We start from the raw sequence: 23,101 nt of genomic DNA on the forward strand, positions 1-23,101 counted from the left end.
TATTTATTTATTTATTTATTTTAGTTTTTGGGTCACACCCAGCAGCACTCAGGGATTACTCTTAGCTTTATGCTCAGTAATCAGACCTGGCAGGGTCGGGGTACTATATGGGATGCCAGGATTCGAACCACCATCCTTTGGCATTTAAGGCAAATGCCCTACCTCCATGCTATCTCTCCGGCTCACATGAGTTTATTTCTATTTATTTTTATCTTTTGGGCAACAAGGCCGTGCTCAGGGCTCACTCCTGGTGGGCTTGAGGGAACAATATGAGGTGCTGGGGATCAAACCCTGGTCTGCTATGTGCAAAGCGAAGCACCCTCCCCACTGGACTATCATTCTGGCCTGGGGTTCTTAGTAGAATCTCTTTTAGGGAAGCTTCTTGGGGATGAGTAGAACCCTCGAGTTGTCCCTTATAAGGGCCTGAATTGGGATCTCTAGGACTTGGTTTCTGCTCTGGGTTACAGGACACTATTTCTAGGACTATAGAGCAACACCCTTTTCTGAGAAGAGGTCATCTTCAGGAACTGGTATCTGGGTGTGTTAGGTGTGACATTTACTGGCACACCGAGATCTTCCCTCTATCATTTTCTTTTGCTAGCTTGTACATATTTATATTCGGGACAAAGGACAATTGAAGGGAGTTGTATTGTTTGCCTACTTGCAGTTTCCTGGTCATAAAACAATAGTTCTACGGGAAGCTAGGCAGGGACTTTAATTTTTTTTAAGCCAGTCAAATTGAGCAGTGGGGGGGTTATATACCAATTTTTGTGATACTAATGTTAATAAGTTCTGATAAACCACTGCCATAGGACCAGCCAGGGATTTTAATTCTATACTGACAGCCTGTAAAAGTTTTCGACAGATGGTCTCTTCCCCCCCCCCTTTTTTTTTTGGTTTTTGGGCCACACCGGGCAGTGCTCAGGGGTTACTCCTGGCTGTCTGCTCAGAAACAGCTCCTGGCAGGCACGGGGGACCATATGGGACACCGGGATTCGAACCAACCACCTTTGGTCCTGGATCGGCTGCTTGCAAGGCAAACGCCGCTGTGCTATCTCTCCGGGCCCTCTTCTTCCCCTTTCAATTACCCTGCTTATTCCAAGGTAAACTACCCGACAGATACACTTTAGCTGTAGGAAAAAGATACACTTTTCCCCTCCATATTGATGGAGGGGGAAAAAAAAACACCTAATAAAACATCCCTAATAAAACCAAATAAGTCAGCCTGCCAGTGAAGTGGTTAAATTCTTCTTTCATTTTACCATGTTTAAAAATGATGACTCTTCACAAATTACAATCTCCCATAAAAGCCCAGTCCAGGAGCCAAAGCAGGAAGGATGTTTGCCTTGCACACGGCCTACCCAAATTCTGGCATCCCAATATGGTCTCCTGAGCCTGCCAGGAGTGATTTTTGAACACAGAGTCAGGACTAACTCTAGAGTGCCACTAGGTGTGGCCCCAAATCAAAAACAAACAAACAAAAAGCCCAGTCTACCAAAAAAGAGGACCATTTTCAAGTACAGACTAAACGTGATGACAGGTTGGAACCCAAGCTTGTGAACCATGACTGTGTCATCAGACAGTGAAATTCTGTACAGAAAAGAGAAGCAGGAAAATTGGCACAGTGGTCCCACTGGTCAGTGGATTTATTTGTACACTGATGTTTCTTTGCACAAACCTCCCAACTTGCCATGTGCTATCTTCCAAACTGACCAGTAGACTGGATGTGTGAAGAAGGACACGAGACTTCATTGTCACCTATGTCACCTACCTTCCTTGGAGGGGTCCTGGGATATCTCCTGGCGGGGGTTTCTTTCCATTTTCCTCCTCGGTTCTTCTAATGGAAAGAAAAGAAATAATTCAGCTATTCAGATTTCTCACTGTTTTGAAAATGCAAACACGACCACACTATTTAGATCTTCTGGGGAAGAATGGAGTCTTGGAGCATTTATCATGCTGCCCCCTCCAAAGCTTGAACAGAAAAAAAATAATACTTCAACCTTTTTTTTTTAAAGCTAGTGAATGCCCTTAAATGGCCTGACTAGGTAAAGATACACTTACAGACTAAAATCAGTAAGATTAAGTAACTTTTACTCGTCTGCGATAGACATGATAAGCCCTACACCCTCAATTTCTAAACCTCTAATTATGAGGCATCTCCAATGTGAGGCAAATACCAATCCTGAAGTCGGCCCAAGCCACGCTGAGCACAACTTCCTAAAACCAGGAGGTGCCTTTACTGGGTCACCCAAGCCGCCCAGTTTCATAAGGGGCTGAGCGTGCTGTTTAATGGGCTTCCCTGATCCCCAGCTCACCTCTGACTGTCCTCCAGCATCTGCATAGCCTCCTTCAAGTTTTTCCCCATTTCAGCTAACGTAGGGTCTGCTATCTGGGAAACAAAAAAAGGGTAAGTTTTAGGTTACTAGGAAAGCTCTAAGGAAAAAGAAACTTTTAAAAATTGTTTTCTCCATGGGCTGGAGAGATAGCTCAGTGGGCTGGATTTGCAAAAGGCTGGGGTTGAACCCTAACATTGCAGGTTATGGCCCCCAATAAAAGACCAAATCCATGCCCACACGAGTCTGTCCACAAGTGTCTGCCCGCACACAGTCACTATTTACTTCCTTCCATTTGGTATTGGTTATGGTGCTAGGCCAGGTGGCTGGGTGATAAACAGTAATGAACATTGGCAAGACAACAGTCAGACGTAATCCTAAACAGAGCACAGGATAAAGCAGCCCACAGGTGCCACGTATTCAGCATTTAGGAGATTGTTTCCCGCTGCTGGGATACTGAGTACTGTGCAGGGACAAGCAGACACTGACGGGTTATATTGGAGGCATTCTGATCATTGGCACCCTTAGCGCATTACTCCAGTCGCATCCAGACTTAAGACACTGTATGCTTTAGATGCTGAACTTGAGCTCATGTCTGTACAGAAATCAGTCCTCTGAACCATGGAGTACTATTGCTTCTCAGTTTTATCAAAATAAGCTAATTCGGGCCAGAGCGGTGGCACAAACGATAAGGCGTCTGCCTTGCCTGCGCTAGCCTAGGACAGACCGCAGTTTGATACCCCAGCATTTCATATGGTCCCCCAAGCCAGGAGCAATTTCTGAGTGCATAGCCAGGAGTAACCCCTGAGTGTCACCAGGTATGACCCATTTTAAAAAAAAAGGGAAAGAAAGAAAATAGCCAATTCACATTTGGTAAAGGCTTTGCGGTCCAAAATCATCATCAGAGATAAGGGCGCAATTCATTAGTTACTGACTTATTTCATTCTTTTTTTTTTTTTTTTTTTTTGCCATACTCAGTCTTGCTCAAGACTTATTCCTGGCTCTGAGCTTAGGGATCACTTCTGGTGGGGCTCAGGGAAATATATGGGATGCGGGGCTCTTTTATTTATTTATTTATTTATTTATTTATTTATTTATTTATTTATTTATTTATTTTTGGTTTTTGAGCCACACCCAGCGGTGCTCAGGGGTTACTCCTGGATCTGTGCTCAGAAATTGCTTCTGGTAGGCTCAGGGGAACCACATGGATGGTGGAAATTGAACCTGGGTCCGTCCCGAGTTGGCTGTGTGCAAGGCAAATGGCCTACTGCTGTGCTATCTCTCCGGCCCCTATGGGCTCATTTCAAAGATGATCTTTGCTTAACATTTCACACAGTGAAAAGTCAGACTATGAGAAGATACAATTTCTAATCTACAACTGCTCCCTTTAGATAATCATAAACTTACTGTCCAAACCAGGATCTTTTTAGGAGCTAAAGGAAATACTATTAATGATTAAGCTGGGACTATGGGTATCAAACTGGGTGGGCCTTAGGCAAACCTTGTACAGCTTCCTGAGCCTTCACTAAAACATTTACTGAAGATCTTAAGCCACCATCCTACCTGAAAGCCAACACAAATGTTCACAGTGGAGGCTGATTCTGAGTTATAAGGGGGAAAAAAAAAGTTTCAAAGCTTGTGTACCCCAAGTCAGTCGCAACACTCAAAATTCATGCAGTATTGCTACTATACGACTGAACAGATTTTCTCAGGTGAACCTTAAATGGAATGCTATAAAAACTATAAAAAGAAAATCTAGGGCCCAAAGCAACCATACAGTGCGGAGGGCACTGCCTTGCCCTGAGTTCTATCCCTGAGGACAGAGCCAGGGGTAAGCCCTACACATACTTATGTGTGCTACACCCCAAAATCCAGTACTAGACACACTATATTAACAGAAAGGTCACAGATTCCAATCATCCCTTTGAGATGAGTTTGCATTAGTCTGATTCCACTGGCAAACTCTGTATTTAGGATTTTGTTCCATTTCCCCTTTTGACAGACTCTTGGTTATGACCTGCTAATCTGATTTGACTTTCCTTTAAAGGATGTAACCTGTAGCTTGACACATAACACACTCACACCCCACTCTAATGGAGGGAAGGCATTAATAACAAAATTTAGTCACTGGTAATGAGATAACCTGTCATTTGTTAATAAAGTTTACCAAGTAAGAAGTTACTTATGAAAGCCTTTCCAAGTTAGAAACTACAAAAAATATTTTTTCAGTCCTAAGATTTGAGATTTACTGACCTAGTCACTTTTTAGTTATTGTTTATTTTAGGCCACACCCAGTAATACTCAGGAGATATTCTTGGCTCTGCACTCAGGAATCATTCCTGGTGGGCCTGGGGGACTAGATGGTTTGCTGGGGATCCAAGCTGGTTCTGCTGCACACCAGGCAAATATTCTCTCTGCTGTCCTATCCCCTTGGGCCCCACAGATGAAGTTTTTAAGGTGAAGAAACATTCCTTATCTTGACTAGACAGTGGTTATATGACCATAGGTAACTGCCAAGACGCAAAACTATATATTCAAGTGAGGATTCTTCTTTCTGTTATGTCTGATGTCCCTCAATTCTGAGGAAAAGAAGGTAAACAACGATTAGGGCCTTTGAAGAAAACCGTAAACGAATCTCAGTCCAAGTGGTACTGACGTTACAGAAGTCATAAAGAAGAACCTGCTGTTCAAGACAAGGGAGCCAAACCTTCCAGGAAAGGGCCCTTTGCAGCCAAGGCGGAAGCAGGAAGCCTGGACGCACTGGACAACTGCATGGAGCTGTGTGCTTAGTAGAGCAGTGGGGTGCACTGGAACTTTGGGGAACTGGTTTTACAGGGCGCTGTGTCTTACTTCGGGGTGGAGCGGTCTTTCAGGACTGTTGATAATGGAAAATCTAAAACACCTGAGAATACTTGGCTGTCCAAATGCCAGAGAAGACCTGGATATTATCAAATGCTAGTTCATGATGTGCATATTAGGCATAGAAAGGGGGAAAAACACATTACTGTTTTCAAGGGAGAAGAGATTGGGCAAAACTCTATTAACATGTCAGGTATTCTCACCTTCCTTATCTTCCCATGACAGGTTAGTCCTGAACTATAATTATGCAACTATCAGCTCCCCCCAAATCATCAATTCTTCCAGCACTGGGTGATCCAGTAATCCCACTACACCACCCCAAATGACAAGAAAGACACAGTACTGGAGTCTGGGCTGAGAAAGACAGAAAATGGCAGAAAATCTCTACAACATGCTTGGCAAACTGGGCTTACTTCTATGGAACCTCATTTTCTACATTTATAAATACTTTTGCCTGATTTACTTCAGCAAAGCATTTAAGAATTAGAAAAAATTAGAAATTCCGGGCCAGAGAGATAGTACACTAAGTAAGTGTTTGCCTTGGACACAACTAACTTGGTTCAATCCCTGGTAACCCATATGATTCCCTGAGTCACACCAGGAGCTGAGCAAAGAGCCAGGCCTGAGCACTGCTGACTATAGCAAAAAGAAGGTAAGAATGGAGAGAGAAGGGGTATGGGACTTGTTTCTTTCTAAGAACTGCATATTCATGGAAAAGCTGTTTTAGGGGGTTTCTTGGGTCACACCTGACAGTGTTCAGGAACCATGCAGCATTATCAATGGAACAAGGGACTGTCATGTGCTCTTCCACTTGAGCCACATTTCTAGTCTAGAAAAAATTTATTTTCCGTGCTCCTAGAAAGTTATGGATAAGTGTGTCTATAAGAATATGAAGATATAAGCACTGACTCGCTAAGTGCCATACTTCTGACAAGTGACATGCTAGTATTTCTCTAAGTATTAGTATTCAACTTTACAAATTCCACGGAGAGGTAGGTATGAGCAGATGAATTAAAAAAGAGACAAAAAAACCTTAACAGTAAGACAAAAATGTGGTAGGAAGAAATGCAAAATATTTCTCTCTTATTGTTTTGGAGCCATATCTGCTCAGGGAATGTTGGAGATCAAACCTGGCCACTGTTCTATTGTTCTAAACCCCTACCCCATGATTTTTTGGTATGTGGTGACAAGGATCCAACCCAGGGCTTCATACATGTAAGGCAAGTGCTGATGCTAAGCCTTATGGTTGACACAAGCACAGGAAGTCCTCATCTAATGCTGTGCTGGTGGTCTTGGAAATGACAACTCGCAGCAAAGCCAATAAATCAATTTCTATTCTGAGTTCGTTGATGTAAACAACTGTTACATATCTATGGCATTATTTCTGGCTATGTAAATATCACTTAATTTGAAATTAAGATCCAAACTTCTGGGCCGGGAAGGTGGCGCTAGAGGTAAGGTGTCTGCCTTGCAAGTGGATGGACCGCGGTTCGATCCCCTGGTGTCCCATATGGTCCCCCAAGCCAGGGGCGATTTCTGAGCCGCATAGCCAGGAGTGTCCCCTGAGCGTCAAACGGGTGGTGGTCCAAAAACCAAAAAAAAAAAAAAAAAAAAAAAAGATCCAAACTTCTAATAGTCAACAATTGTTTGCATTCATTTCCGTTCACTCATTTTTCTAACCTGATTGTTCCAACAGGAGCCCAGGCTGGCAATTCAGGAGGAAGGAAGGCAGGACTGGGTCACTCACCACTAAGACCCAACTGGGACCACTAAACTCTTCCACCAAACAATAAACTACACCACATCCACGCACTGGGCTCCGCTGGAAACCAAATGTTCCTTCAGCAACAACATTCAAGAAATAATAACGCAATGGAGGAAAAGCACAATCAAACTGACCAACATTCCGAAGATATCTGGGAACACCAGGGATCCCAATATAAATTTCATATATATTACTAGAAACATAGAGAAGCAATTTGCTCAGACTTTGTATCAGAAGAAATGCCTCCTGACTTTGTATCAGAAGAAATGACCTTCACAGACAGAAAGAAAAATGTTACACAACAGCCTGTGGTCTATTTCTAAGAAATTAAATAGTTTAGGGAAACTGAGTACTTTGAGTAAAAGAAAGATAAGTGCTTATAAAGAGAAGCATCCCCCATACCTCCGGAAAAGTTGTTTTCCACTGAGATTAGCTGGTTAGAGGGGAGTGTTTCTAAGGGCTTATTAAGGGATTAAACAGGAAAAACAAAGATAACTATCACCCTTCTCAGTATAATTTCTTCCAGAATGGAAATGGAATGATGTGGGATTAATGTTTCAGGTTTCTCTGGAAAACAGTAAGTATAATTCTGGGGGAAAAACTAACCATCAATCCCTGAAGCCTCTTTGGAGTTTCATCTGTAGAGTTGTATCTTATTCTTGGAATTTCAATGTTGAATTCTGTGAACTTGCCAACATTCAACTGTTTTGGTTTGGGTGCCATATATGGCAGTGTTCAGGGATCACTGAGGGGCTCCAAGAGCCCCATGGGGTGACGAGGGGGATCAAACCGGGGCAGATGTGTGTGAGAAAACCTGTCGTACTATCTCACTGCCTCCTTCCCTTTACATTCTACCAGAAATAATGAGGCCCCATCCTATTAGAGTCTATATTACATTTACACCCGAAACAAACTCTGTAAAGGCCATGGCAGACAACCAAAGAGTAACGTCCACAAAATCTTCCTGTGTATTTTCTGTTTCTTCTATTTTCGGAGAGTGGGGTACACCAATAGTGCTGGGGTGGGGTTATTCCTGGTGTAATGTTTGTTGGAGATTCATTCCCAATGGTGCTGTGGAAACAATCCAGTGCCCTCACACACAAGATCTATGTCCCAGCCCTATGATCTGTCTCCCTGACCCTCTCTGCTCTGACCACTCACCTAAACACACACTACAAGTGAACTTTTTTATTCTCCTGTCTTTGAAGACTCAGCAATGGCCTTTTGTTTGTTCTGGTTTGGGGTCCACTGGGCAGTGTTCAGGGTTTACTTCTGGCTCTGTGCTCTGGGATTACTCCTAGTGGGTTGAAGTGTTGTGTGGTGTGGTGTGGTGTGGTGTGTGTGAACAAAGTTGGAACTTTTATTTGTGTGTGTGTGTGTGTGTGTGTGTGTGTGTGTGTGTGTGTTGCTGAGGCTTGAACTCAGGGTTTCCTACATTCACGGTAAGTATGTGGCAATGAGTCACTTCCCCATCCCAGACTACAGCTGATCCCAACTAGAAATTAAATTAGGTTTCTGTTCTTCTTTTGTTTGTTCTTGGGTCACACCCAGGGATATTCATGGGTTTCTTCTGGCAGGCTCAGGGAGCCAGATGAGATGCTGGGGATAGAACCCAAGTTGGCCTTGTATAACTGTGCCTGCACTGGCACCTAGGTAAAACTTTTGGTTAAAAAAAGCTCCTGGTAAAAACAGATGAGATGAAGCTCAAGCAACAATTTATGACTCTAACTCAAGTTTCTAGAAATATCAACAGAACAAGGGCCAGGGAACCCCAACAGCTCTGCTAACAACAGCACCTGTGATCTGAAATCAGCCAAGAGCAACAATAGCAGCCAGAACTCCTCTGGACCAGGAACTTCATGCCATGTTCCCCCAGACACACAGCACTTGCTAATGATTTACCAGGGTAACCACCATGCACAGATCTGCGGAACCTCCCAATACCGTGTCACAGGGACCAGCTTTAGATCCAAGCTAAATTTCCAGGCTACGTCTCGTCTCCTTGGAGTCCTCCCATTCAATAGAGAGAGGGGCACCTGGACATTTACCTCATTGATTTGGGGGCATCAAGGAGGTTGGCTATGAGGCTTCTTTTGGTGAACTCTGCCATACAGAACAAAATCAGAAGCTCAGTGAACTAAGTTCCATTGTCGGGCTCCTCTTGTTTCTTTCAGGGGGTGGCACCTCCCAAGCAGTGCTCAGGGAGCCTTGGGCCACTGTTATGGAATTGACTGGATGGGGCAATTAATGCCAGGGACTGAGGATCTGTAGCTCCTACTGCTCCTTACAGAAGTTAATCTGATATTTTCCCCCTAAAGGCAGGGTAAAAGAGGGGGTGGACTCAGCTAAGTATAAGTAAAGAGACTAAAAAAAAGGGGTTTGGGAGGAATGAGTTAGATGAAAGTCAAATACAGCCTTTAAAAGACCAGAATCAGGTTTATGAGGAATGAATTGGCTCCCATTGATGGTGTCCAACCAAACTTTCTGCGACGATTAAAATGTTCTTTATAATCTGGTACGGTAGCCACAAGTCATAGTGTGACTGTTCAGCACCGGAAACGGAGCTAGTATAAGGGAGAAATGGAATTTTACATTTTTTTCGCGTTGGCTAAAGTTTATGGAACCTGATGTTGTCACTTCCCACATTGGGAAGGCAGCATTAGAATATCCCAGTAGATGGGGCCGGAGTGATAGCACATTGGCTGACCCAGGACGGATCTGGGTTCAATCCCCAGCCTCCCAAAAGGTCTCCCAAGCCAGAAGCGATTTCTGAGTGCATAGCCAGAAGTAACCCCTGAGCATTACCGGGTGTGGCCCATCCCCCCCCCCCCCCAAAAAAAAAAAAAGAATCTCCTATTTGGTGCGCTCACCTGAAGGTGATTTTGTACCCTGGGAAGCAAGTACTTTAATTTAAGATCTTTCTGATTGTGACACAGAGATGGGGTGGCAATGCAACAGGAACCTAGTGGTCAGAAACACAGTTAAACAGCAAGAAATACATAGTTGAACCCCACTTTGAGTTAGTCAGTCCCAAATAACAGCACTGCTGAGGTGGGCAGCTTGCTTGAATTTACTTAGGGTCAGAATTAATGAAACACAAAATAAACAATAATAAACCTTGTGTCAATAAAATACCCAGGAAGAATGAGATTGTCGAGGCAACAGTACAAGGTCTGGACTGTTCGACTAGTTTAAAATAGCATGTTTGGGAGCTGGAGAGAGACTACTTATATTTGATCCCCAGAACCCCATCTGCCTCTGTGAGCACAGAGCCAGGAGTAGCCTTTGAGCACTGCCAGATGTGGATCCAGAACAACAGCAGCAGATCTGGGAGCCAGAGAGATAGTGTAGCACTTAAGGCACCAGGTTTGCTCCCCAGCATCACATATGGCCCCTCAAAGCACTAAAGAGATGATCACTGAGCACAAAGCCAGGAGTAACCTCTGAGCACTGCAGGTCTGTCTCAAAGATATCAAAGAGGTTTGGGGCTGCAGAGATAGCTCAGGGAGCTGAGGGAGAATGCTGCATGCAGGAGTCCAGGGTCTCACATGGTTCCTAGAGCATCAAAGAACCTTCAACCCCTCTCCCCTCTAAGCCATCTTCCTCTTTTGCTCAGCACCACGCTGAGGGTGGCCTCCAAGCACCACCACAATGGTCAAACCAACCAAATAAAAACACAGCAAGTTTGGGGTTGTAGTGACAGCACAGTGGGTTGGCAGCACAGTGGATTGGGCATTTGCCTTGCACATGGCTGATGTGGGTTCAATTCCTGGTATCCCATAGAGTTCCCTGAACGTGCCAGGAGTAATTTCTGATCTGGGAGCCAGGAATAACTCCTGAGTGACATTGGGTATGGCCCAATCCCTTCCTCAAAAAAAGCAGCAAGTTTTTATTAAAAAGTCTATGCAAGTGCGTTGGCTAAAAGAACTACATGGCTGTGACGTTTAAAAAAAAAAAACTTAAATAAATATTGTTGCACGGGGCCGGCGAGGTGGTGCTAGAGGTAAGGTGTCTGCCTTGCAAGCGCTAGCCAAGGAAGGACCGAGGTTCGATCCCCCAGAATCCCATATGATCCCCCAAACCAGGGGTAATTTCTGAGCACTTAGCCAGGAGTAACCCCTGAGCAGTAAACGGGTGTGGCCTGAAAAACAAACAAACAAACAAAAATATATATATATTGTTGTGAGTGCACCATAGGCCCTACTCCCCCAAGGATAAACAGCTGAGGTGTTTCTTAATGAGCTCACTTTCCTGGGACAGTACTAATTTCACTTATAAGAAAACAGATCCTTAAGGAAGAAGAAAAAAAAAAAGCCAGTGAGGACAAGGACACGGCTCTGTGAAAGGCGCACACACACATCCCTCCCCACGCCACTGCAAGAAAAGTCTGTGGAGAAGGCCTGCCTCGAATGTGTGATGCCCCAGTGCATCCTCAGTGCCGGTGCCCACAACTGCTCTTGCTACTGAGAGCACAAACATTTGAGAATGGGACACTCTTCATTGAAATGTTAGAGGGCGGCGATCAAATAACGTGGTCTCTGTAGCCAGTATAAATTATGCAGTTTCAATGGGATCATTTAGGACTGCTCCAAGTTCTCAAATTTATAAATCGTTGCGCGTCCCAGAAACAGAAATTATGGGCATGGTTCGAGATTTTTACTTTGACCCAAACTACATTTTGGACCATAAAAGTCCTCAACGTGCACATTTTTGCAGCATTTTTTCCATTTCCGCCCACTTAGCAACAGCAGAGATTGTTCACGAGATGTAAAACCCTCTATTGCTTCAGGAAATAAAAAAATCAAATAAGACAGTCCTAGTTGTGAAAAACTTTTGAGGTTTATTTTCCCCCCACCTCCCATATCGGCCCTAAGCAGAAGTTTCCAGCCCACATTCCTAAAGAGATCACTTTGAGTTCGAATGTGATCAGGCCCAGTGCACGATAGAGCTCGTGGGCCTCCTCAGGTTCATTCAGAGAAGTCTAAGATCTCGGTTCATCAATTAACAGTTAATGAGCAAGCACTGTAAATCTCCTAATCAGACGCCAGAAAAGCAATATTTAAAGCAGGATCCCAACCCACACTGTTCTGCAGATCTGCCCGTAAAGAACTATTCCGGGAGGCAAGAACGCCCGGTTCCTTAGGTTCCTAATTGAAGTAACACAAAGCCCAATTCAGCCTCTGAAAGGGGAAGGAGCTGGCGCAGACAGGACTTCTGAGCAGCAGTTCAGATTCCACTGCTGGTGTCACACACCAGAGGCCGAGGACTCCCAGTGTCCTGACACGACTGACCCCGGGAGCCAGAAAACGTCTATTGGTGGGTCAGGGGCAATTTCGAACAGGAGGTAAGGGTACAAGTCTGTGCCCACTTGGTACCAGGAAGGCCTCCTGCTTCCAGTTGTGATCATCCAAGATATACCTCATGAAGACCCCAAAGAACTAGGGGCAGACGAACACAAGGTTAAGGCACTTGCCAGCAGAGTCCATGGAGCCAGGACTGAGCCCAGCACCACTGGATGTGGATTCGAAATCTCCCCCCACCCACCAAAAACAAAAACCAAAAGGCAAAACACGGGGCTAATCACGAGCCAGGAAAAGCCTTGATTCCTTCTCAGCAGAAAAACCTAACCACTATTGGGAATATAAGGCGAAGGAAGCTGACACTGAAGGGGTGGGTCGGGTGCTAAAACAATTCGATGCCTAAAACTCAGCCATAATAACTTTGCAAATCATGAATCTTTATTAAAATAATAATTAAAAAAAGCTTTTAAAACAAACTATGTAACAGGACCACCGCAACTAAGAGAATGGGAAGAAACAGCTTTTCCCCTTTGGTTGGGGGCTTTCTATCCAATTTACAGGCCAGGCACCCAGGGGCCAGAGAGATAGCATGGAGGTAGGGTGTTTGCCTTGCATGCAGAAGGATGGTGATTCGAATCCCGGCAACCCATATGGTCCCCTGAGCCTGCCAGGAGCGATTTCTTGCTTTCTTTTCTTTTCTTTTCTTTTCTTTTTTTTTTTTGGTTTTTGGGTCACACCCGGTGTTGCTCAGGGGTTACTCCTGGCTGTCTGCTCAGAAATCGCCCCAGGCAGGCACAGGGGACCATATGGGATACCGGGATTTGAACCACCATCCTTCTGCATGAAAGGCAAACGCCTTACTCCATGCCATCTCTCCGGCCCCCAGGAGTGACTTCTCAGCATAGAGCCAGGAAGAACTCCTGAGTGCTGCCAGGTGTGACCCCAAAAAAACTAAAAAAAAAAAAAAAAGCAGACTCCATCCCACCACCACCACCACCACCAATTTATTTCTGGGAGTCCCACACAATTCAAACACAGCAGCGGGTGGGGTGCACAGGCCCTACTCCCCTAATTCCTGCCACACATGCATGAAAGGAGAAATAAAAAAAAAAAGGGTGTGTGTGTGTTTTCTTCAAGGCTCCAGGGCTGGGGCAAGAATGTGCAGTTGTGTAAAGAAGCAGAGCACCCATGCAGAAATCCAGACCCCTGTGTTCCCAAGGGCCAGCCCCGGGGGTGGGGGAGGAAAGTTGGGGGGGGGCAATCAGGATCCATCTGACAGGGCTGGGCAGCGCCATCCAAGCATTTCTTCCTCCAGGGCTGTTCAGTAGGGCGCCTGGTGATGCGTGGACTCCGGGTAGGTGGACAAGGCTGTCTCCTTGCCAAGGGGGCAGAGCAGGGTGAGGTGGGGTGTGTGTGTGGGAGGTCAGAAAAACGTGCAGGGTTTGGGGGAGAACTCTGCAGATTACATGCACCCCTATACAGTCCCCTTGAGCACCACTACCAGGAAGGATCCCCAAAAATCAGCCCTGAGCACAATTTTTACCCCCCCCCCCCACTAAAAATCCAGAAGGCCCAGAAGACAGAATGGAAAAGCCATATTGCCTAGATACGTTCGATCTCCCTGCACCCAATGGGGTCCCCCACCCCGAAACCCCACCAGGTGATGCTCATCCCAGAGCCAAGAGTCAGCCCTGAGCACCCAAAACGACACCCTCCTCCTCCTCCTCCTCCCCCCAGCCAAATTAAAAAAGAAAATCTCTAAGCATCCACATGTACCCCTCGAAATTCTGGAGGGAACTCCCACATTGGCAAGGGTGTGTGTGTGGGTGTGTGTGTGTGCAACACCAGGAGGGATCCCCCAAAACCAGCCTGGGCACAATTTAGGGGCCCCTTTAAAATCCAGAAGGCCTAGAAAACAGCAAAAGGGAAAAAATTTGAGCCTCCACATGCACACCCCGAAATTCTGGAAGGAACCCCGACATTGTCAAGGGTGTGTATGTATGTGTGTGTGTTGGGGGACTCAGAGTCACGTGGGGAGACCCGTGTGTGTGGGGGGGTTTGAGGTGGGAGGTCAGAAAAACGCGTAGGGTTTTGGGGAGAAGAACTCTGCAGATTCCATGCACCCCATAGAGTCCCCCTGAACACCACCACCAGGAGGGATCCCCCCCCAAAACCAGCCCTGGGGCCCCCTAAAATCCAGAAGGCCGGGAAAACAGCAGAACGGGGGGGGGAATGCACCCACATGCAAGCCCGAAATTCTGGAGGGAACCCCCGACATTGACAAGGGTGTGTGTGTTTGTGTTGGGGGGCTCAGTCACGTGGGGAGACCCTGGCCCCGCCCCCAAGGCGCCCCAGGCCCGGGCCCCGCTTCCCCCGAGACCCCCGAGGCCCCGCCCCCACCGGGCACTTCCGCCCGCCGCATCCCGACCGGCTCGCACAGGCCCGCGCGCGGCGAGGAACCGTCGCCCCGAATCGGGGATGCGCCCGGGCTGCCCCGCCCCGCCCCGTCCCCCAGGACCGACCTTCTTCTTCCCCAGGGACGCGTCCATGGCTGAGGCTGCAGCGGCGGCGGCGGCCGCTGGAGGCCCGGCGCTCCCTGGCGCTACTCCCGCCTCCCGCGCCCCGCCGCCGTTTCCACGCTGGCAACGCTGACGTGCCCCGCGCGCCCGCGCCCGCGCCGGGCCCGCGGCGGGGAGGGGCGTGGCCTGAGTGGGTGGGCGTGGTCTAGCGAGGGGCGGGGCCACTCGGGCTTCTTCCTGGCCGGCTCCAACGTTCCCAGGTAAGAGGGGGGAGAAGGCACTGTGGGCATCGGCTTAACTCCCCTCACAAGGCGAGCGAAGTCAATCCTCAAGAGAGAATGAATAGATCTCTAAATGTATTGTTCGTACATTCAGAGCCTAGATATCTGAGAATGTAGAGGGGTTTCCGGAATTTTCTTTCAAGAATTCTCCCCTTTTTCAGAAATGGAACAGTCCATTCACGGCCGAAGGGCGGGGCCCAAGTGGAGGGGCGGGGCATAATCAGGGGCGGGACCACCCGCGGGCGGAGGGGCGTGGCCTGAGCTGTGCGTGGGCGTGGCCTACAGAGGGCGGAGTTGGTCGGGCTTCTCGTCCTGGGCGGCTCCAACTTTCCTAGGTGAGAAGTGGGGAGAAGGCACTGTGGGGGCCGTACCTAACTCCCCTCACGAGGCGACAGAAGGCAGTACTCAAGTGAGAATGAATATTAACCTAAAATTGTGATTTGTACATTTAAAGCCTCGATATCTAGGAATGTACAGGGACTTTCTGAATTCTCTTTTAAGAATTCTCCCCCTTTTCGGAAATGGAACAGTCCGTTCACGGCCTGAGGGGCGGGACCTGAGTGGAGTGGGCGGTGCCTGACGAGGGGGTGGGGCGGAGACCAGGGGCGGTGGCCTAGAGGGGCGCGGTCAGTCGAGCTTCTGGCCGGTTCCAACGTTCCTAGGTGGGGGGAGAAGGCACTGTGGGGCTGCACCTATCTCCCCTCACAAGGCAACAGAAGTCAGTCCTCAAGAGGGAATAAATAGATAATAATAATATTTATTATTATAATAAATAATACAATAATATACAAAATAATAGTAAATTATAAATTTATTATTATTTGTACATTCAAAGCCCCCAGATATGCTAGGAATTCCGGAATTCTCTCTTGAGATTCCCCTTATTTTTGGAAATGGAACAGTCCCTTTACTGCCGAGGGGCGGAGCTCGCGAGCAGGGTTCTGCGCACGCGCGCCGCAAGGGTTGCCTGGGTGTTTGGAATGTTGGTGGGCGGGAGCTAAGTTTGGTGACAGCTCTGGGCGCTGGTTTCGGCAGATCTCATCTGACATTTGTTATTTGTTTGTTTCGCAGACCATAAACGCAGGCATTCAGAGAGAGAAGAAATTTGAAAGAAATCACCGCTTTCTTCTGGGCTGGCCACTGTTAGGTCTTGGCTGGATAAGGATCCTTAGTGGTAGATTTGTTAGTACCACCGCCTCAGGGTGTTCAGATCACTGTCAGCTCCATTTCACAATGCCAGTGCTGGGAGAATTTGGGCCCAAGGATCCTGACCTCGGCGCCTGTACACTACACAAAGCGAGCACTATGTTCCTCTAAAGAGGAAGGGGGAAAATAAAGGAAGCTCCCAGCACTTTCTCATTAGGAGAATAATCATCACGAGTTTCCTCCCCTTTCTGTGGTTGCATTTTTTTCCCCCTCAAAATTTGCTTGGTATTTTAACATAGTAATTCTTTATTTTGAGCCATGCAAGTTGTATTTAAAAAATTTCCCAGGGGGCCGGAGAGATAGCATGGAGGTAGAGCGTTTGCCTTGCATGCAGAAGGTCGGTGGTTCGAATCCTGGCATCCCATATGGTCCCCTGTACCTGCCAGGAGCGATTTCTGAGCGTAGAGCCAGGAGAAACCTCTGAGCGCTGCCGGGTGTGACCCAAAAACAAAACAAAAAAATTCCCACTGGTCGCTGGAGTGAGTGATAGCACAGTGGGTGAGGTGTTTGTCTTGTAAGTGGGCAACCTGGGATCAATCCTCGGCATCCCATATGGTCCCCCAAGCCTGCCAGGAGTAACTTCTGCGTGCAGAGCCAATAGTAACCCCTGAGCGCTGCTGGGTGTGACCCAAAACCAAAGCCCCCCTAAAAAGAGAATTGCTCACTTAAGTGAGTATAAGTATTCTCTACAACTAGGGCCATTTTATGTACTGTGTGTTAAGTGTATGGGGGGAAATGTTCAGATTCTCTGAAGAATGACAAAATCTTGTTTTCTCCAATAATAGTAGAGAATGATCACTTTGATCAAGAACTGGATGCTGAAAAGAGGAAAAGTGATATGTATGATACCACTTCAGTAACTATTGCAAACCAATGTATGTAAGAAAAAAACGAAGAGACACAGAGACAGAGAGACAAAGAGAGAGAAATATATGCCATAGAACATAGAAGCAGGTAGAGGGAAAGCCAGAGGAGAGGGAGGAAGCAAACTGGGGACAATGGTGTGGGGAAATGTGCACTAGTGAAGGGACAGATGTTGGACATCATAGAACTGAAATTTGGTCATGAACAACTTTGTCACTATTCATGGTAATTCAAATAAATAATGTTTACACAGAACAAAAGTTCATATGCCTCTGCTTAAGCAGAACAAGTTGACTTTCTCAACACTATGACGAAGAGTTTAGGAAAGTTGGAAGATACGATATAATGGATTTACTATTTTGATTTCATAGTCCTTATAGCAGTATAGTATATATTATGTATATAAGTATACATATATTTAAGCATATATATATTTTTTGGGGGGAGGGCTACAGCTGGCAGTGCTCAGTGCTTATTCCTGGCTCTGTGTTTACAGCAGGGGTCTCAAACTCAATTTACCTGGGGGCCGCAGGAGGCAAAGTCAGGGTGATCCTTGAGTGCAAAGTCAGTAGTAAGCCTTCAACATTGGGGGTTGTGACCCAAACAACTAAAACAAAACAAAACAAAACAAAAAAAGTTTCCTCCAGGGCAGGGCCACAAAATGTTGTACGGAGGGCTGTGGGCCACGAATTTGAGACCCCTAGTTTCAGGGTTCAGGGGACCTTATGTGGTGTTGAAGATCAAACCTTAGTGGGGTTTTGTAGGAGGCAAATACTCTACTTGCTGTATTGTTATTCAAGTCTGAGAATTTTTCCTTAGGAGATCAGGAGGTCTATAAACCTTCTGAAACATTATTCTAAATTGTGTCCAAGTATGTCCACTCCCACATCTTCCTGTAGACACTCAGCACAGGCTTTCATTTCCTTCTCCTCTTCCTCCTCCTCCAGCCATACTGTGTTCCTGGTCTTTACTCCTGTGCTACAGTGTACGATATCTTCATCCACATTTCCTACTCAAATCTGTGTATTCATCTGTCTGTCTTTTTGTGTCTCTTCTCTCTCCCACACAGCTCCTAAATGCCAAACCTATTGGCCTTTTAGATACAGAGAAACTGCAAATGAAAGTCAAGAATTTTGTGAACTAGTACAGACTTAGGAGAGGAATAATGTAGGAGCCACACATAATGTCAGGCAGCTTATTGGCCTCTCTCTCTCCCTCCCCCCCCCTCTGTTTTTGGGCCACACTTGGCAGCAGTGCTCAGGGGTTACTCCTGGCTTTGTGCTCAGAAATCACTCCTGATAGGCTTGTGGAAGAATATGGGATGCTGGGGATCCAACCTGAATTGGCTGTTTGCAAGGCAAAGGCCTTACCTGCTGTGCTATTGCTTCAGCCCCAAGGCCTCTCCCCTGATACAGACCTTTTTTGATCTGTAGGCAAACAGCAAACCAGGTTAGGACACAAAGCTTAGATTTAAGGTTATTTGGAGTTAATTTTCCTTTGGGATACTTCACATGGTTTTCGTGTGTCCTGAATCATATTAACACATCTATATCATAGGTATTGTTTCTTTTGTCTTTAGATTCAAAATAAAATAACATAGATGTATATTAGATGTATTGACTATTCACAGTGACAATATAAACCTCCCTCTGTATGTATTTGCTTACTTATGGTCATACCTGGTGGTACTTGGTGTTACTTTGGGGACTGCACTTTGAGCAGTGCTTGCTAAACCATGCCAAATTACCAGGTTACATCATGCAAAGTCTGTGATCTCTCTAGTCTGGTCCACTACTTTTGCTTGATTTTTTTCCCCTGATGATAGAGATGACACTCAGGGCAGTACACCTAGAAGGTAAGTGCTTTAAAACTGAGTTACGGGGCCGGAGAGATAGCATGGAGGTAAGGCATTTGCCTTTCATGCAGGAGGTCATCGTTCGAATCCCAGCATCCCATATGATCCCCGTGCCTGCCAGGAGCAATTTCTGAGCCTGGAGCCAGGAATAACCCCTGAGCACTGCCGGGTGTGACCAAAAAAAAAAAAAAACCCACAACAAAACTGAGTTACATACCTGGCCTTCATTTTGCTTTTGGGGACCACACCTGGCTATACTGAGGGTTTATTCTTGGCTTTCTGCTCAGAAGTCAGTTGTGATGTTTTTTCAGGCACCGGTGTCAGAGATTGAGCTTGGGTCAACTACATGGAAGGCAAGCATCTTACCCACTGTAATATCCCTTTATTTATTTATTTATTTATTTATTTATTTATTTATTTATTTATTTATTTATTTAGAGTCATACTCAGCAGGACTCAGGGATTACTCCTGGATCTAAGCTCAGAAATCGCTCCTGGCAGGCTCGGGGGACCATATGGGATGCCGGGATTCGAACCACCAACCTTCTGCACGCAAAGCAAACGCCTTACCTCCATGCTATCTCTCCGGCCCCTATAATATTTCTTCAGCCATTGAAATGTTAATTTTTTTTCAAATCCTGCATTTTGGATTTCTGTACTTTTTTTTTTTAAGTAGAGGACTATAGAGATATCACAAGAGGCTGGAGCACATGCCTTATATACAGGATGCCAGAGTTAGACTGATCCCTAGCACATTATTGGGTTTGGTTTCTGGGCTGCTCCCAGGACTTATTCTTGGCACTGCAATGGGGGGTGAAGGTATCCCTGGCATGTTTTGATCCCCTAACACCTCTTAGAGCAATATGTACCCACTGTGCCTAGAGTAAGTTCTTTTCGTTTCTTTTCTTCTTCTTTTTGTGGATCACACCTGGCAGGAGTTACTCCTGGCTCTATGCTCAGAAGTCGCTCCTGGCAGGCTTGGGGAATCATATAGGATGCCGGGTTTCAAACCAGGGTCCATCCTGTGTTGGCTGTGTGCAAGGCAAACGCCTTACCACTGTGCTATCTCTCCTGCCCTAAGACCTGAGTTGTTCTAATTATGCTGCCCACTTCCCACAGAATAAGGGAAGAATGATGAGAGAATAGGCTGTATTAGATAAGCCTCAATTTATTTTTATTTATTTGTGGCCACACCCAGTGGTGCTCACTTGGTCTACTTCTGGCTGCCTGTTGGGGACTTTCTCTGGCAATGCCACTCCCTTTATCTATCTCCCCCAAGCCATTATGATTTTGAATTTTAGTTTTTTGATGCTGGAGGGGGCTTGCACATGCAAGGTAGGTGATGATCTTTAAGCAGTATCCCTAGCCTTCATTTTGTTTTAGAAGAAAAATGATGCAAATGCTATTAAAAATCACCAACTGGCTGGGGCGGTAGCACAGCTGATAGGATGTTTGCTTTGCACTTGCCGACCTAGGTTTGATCCCTGGCATTCCATATGACCCTCCCGAGCACCATCAGGAGTAATTACTGAGAGCAGAGCCAGGAGTAACCTCTGAACGCTGCCAGGTGTGGCCCAAAAATCAAACTAAAAAAAAAAAAAAAAAGACATCAAAAACAGAAACATGGTAAACTGTAGATATTTTCTTTGTGTGTGTGTGTGTGTGTGTGTGTGTGTGTGTGTGTGTGTGTGTGTGTGTGTGTGTGTGTGTTGGGTCACACCTGGCAGCGCTCAGGGGTCACTCCTGGCTCTAGGCTCAGAAATCCCTCCTGGCAGGCTCGAGGAACCATATGGGATGCTGGGATTCAAACCACCATCCTTCTGCATGCAAGGCAAATACACTACTTCCATGCTATCTCTCCCGTCCAGCTGTAGATATTTTCATTTTCTAAACTCTTATTTTCTTGTTTGGGTTTTTCAAGAATCTCCTTTTTAAAACAAACTGGTGCTAGCACAGTGGGTAGGGCATTTGCTTTGCACGTGACTTACCTGCGTTAGGGCCCCAGCATCCCATATAGTCCCTCGAGTCTGCCAGGAGTTATTTCTCTTTTCATCTGTTCACATTCTTTGAGGACTATTCCCATTTTCTGATCATTTGTTTTGAGTCTCTTTTCTAGCCTCTTCTGTTATATGGAGTTGTTATGCATCTCATCTTCCAGCTAACTGATCCTGTCTTCCACCACTGTTACTCTGTTGGAGAGGCTTTCTAGTGAGGTTTTCATTTTGCCTACCAAGTTTTTCAGCCCTGTTATTTCAGTTTGAAATGTTCTTATTTCTACTCACAGTTCCTCTTGATTCTTATTTGTGGCACATTCAGTTTGGTCCATGCTTTCCTTGAGTTCTATGAACATCTTCCATATTTCTAAAGTCTTTATCTGAGAAAGTAAATAGGTGGTTGGTACTTTTCGGGTCATTGGCGCTACATCTTCATTCTCTAAGCATGGTGGGGCCCTGCATTGTTTCCCCATAGTCCCAGTTGTAGTGTGATGTTTGCTATGTCCAGTGCAGGCCTTCCTTGACTAGGAGGAAGTGAAGCAGCTAGGAGTAACCCCTGAGTGCTGCTGGGTGTGCCCTCCAAACAAAATAACAAAAATAGTACTTGTGCTCATTAATAATTCATAATCTCATGGCTCCAGTTATATTTTTCTTGTGTTATCTGTAAAAATGGATGGGGACCGGGGATATGGCTCAGTAGTAGAGAAAACAGTCCAAGGTCTAGGTTTAGTCCCAGGCTCTTGAGGGGAGGGTAAAATTGGTAAAATGAAGGTGCCTACCCCATCAGGCACAATGTTAATTTGGGTCAATAGAGGGCGCTAGAGGAAAGGGTTTTGCTTGCAGGTTTTTGCCACTGATTGAGCACTGTGCCCAGCAACCGGGGACATGTCCCTTGAGTGTAAGGAAAAGCTCCTCCTGTGAATCTTCTCCACTCTGGCTACCCTCTCGCACTACCTCACTTCTGATACCAAAAGGCTGAAGCCAAATAGAGATCAGTTCCCAGAGACTCAGGCCTCCAAGCCGCAAGGTTGCTCAGTCGCAAATCCAGATGGTGGACCTGCGTGCACCCAGCCAACAGCCCATTAAGTTCAAAGTTCCACGACGTGGGCCTGAGCGATAGTACAGCGTGCAGGGCATTTGCCTTGCATGTGGCCAAACTGTGTTCGATCCCTGGCATCCCATATGGTCACCCCGAGTCTGCCAGGAGTGATGTCTGAGCGCAGAGCCAGGAGAAACCCCTGAACTCTGCCAGATGTGGCCCAAAAGCAAAAAGAAAGTTCCAAGACATCCTCCTCGGATGCAATTATCTTGAGTGACTCTCAGAGCTTAGGAAAAAGTCAAGCAATGAGCTTCCTTCAACCAGCTTATAAGGAAAGGAAGTTAATTCAGGAAGAGTCATAATGAAGGAGAGGCACCAGGGAAGGGATATGGGAACAGGAATGTGATGTTTTCTTGCCTTCTGCAGAGATCCTCCCTCCCTGTGAAAATCCACCTGACCATCTACTTGGGAGCTCTCCAAACCCTGATCTAGATTTTTTAGGGAGACAAACTTGATCTAGCTGGATAAAGTAGTGAGTGGGTGGTAGCATGCTCTCAATTCAGGACACTTAACTCCTTTGCCCTTAAGTCTCTCCCACCGACTTTAGATTCACCAATGATGGTTGATTCATCTGAATCTCTGGTCTCTGGTCTCTGGCCCTTCCCTGGCAGCTACTCCCCATCCCCAGAGATTCCCCAGAAGTCCTTGCAGAAACCAAAACTCAAGTGAAATTGAAAGGGGTTGCTAGACTATGGTTCTGGTCCTAGGCATGGCATTTCTTAGCACCAGGTGGCTATGCTGTGCCTCGTGTAGGAAAGACCTCTGCAATGTGTCAACAGTAGTCAGAACTTTCATTAAGATTCAGAGGTTAATAAAAAAGATTCAGAGGTTAGAGAGCGCTCATGTATTTGTTACCCAGAAAACTCTGGGGCCCACCATATCTTGTATTAGAAAAACTATTTTCTCCTCCCTTACTAAGGAGTAGATCTTCCAGGGGTCTTTAACTGGGGTGAGGTGGGGAAGGAGATAGCCCTGAATTGGAGGCAGAAGTGCTTGCTGAATGAACTCCAATCTGCGCAGTTTGTT

General features: G+C 46.1%; 1 protein-coding gene across 2 annotated transcripts in view; it reads right to left on the bottom strand.

Annotated features, from left to right (window-relative positions):
• The window catches only part of PDXDC1 (pyridoxal dependent decarboxylase domain containing 1), a 43,811-nt gene extending 28,907 nt beyond the window's left edge, over window positions 1-14,904 (bottom strand). For both annotated transcript variants that reach the window (XM_049768282.1, XM_049768281.1), the window contains exons 1-3: window positions 14,780-14,904; window positions 2,316-2,389; window positions 1,772-1,837 (exon numbers count right to left, since the gene is read on the bottom strand). In XM_049768282.1, coding sequence (XP_049624239.1) covers window positions 1,772-1,837; window positions 2,316-2,389; window positions 14,780-14,806 — 167 coding nt within the window. In that variant the 5' untranslated portion in view covers window positions 14,807-14,904. The remainder of the gene's footprint in view (window positions 1-1,771; window positions 1,838-2,315; window positions 2,390-14,779) is intronic.
• Window positions 14,905-23,101: the final 8,197 nt, after the last annotated feature.

The sequence above is a fragment of the Suncus etruscus genome, chromosome 2 (genome assembly GCF_024139225.1).
Source record: "Suncus etruscus isolate mSunEtr1 chromosome 2, mSunEtr1.pri.cur, whole genome shotgun sequence".
Taxonomy (NCBI): Eukaryota; Metazoa; Chordata; class Mammalia; order Eulipotyphla; family Soricidae; genus Suncus; species Suncus etruscus.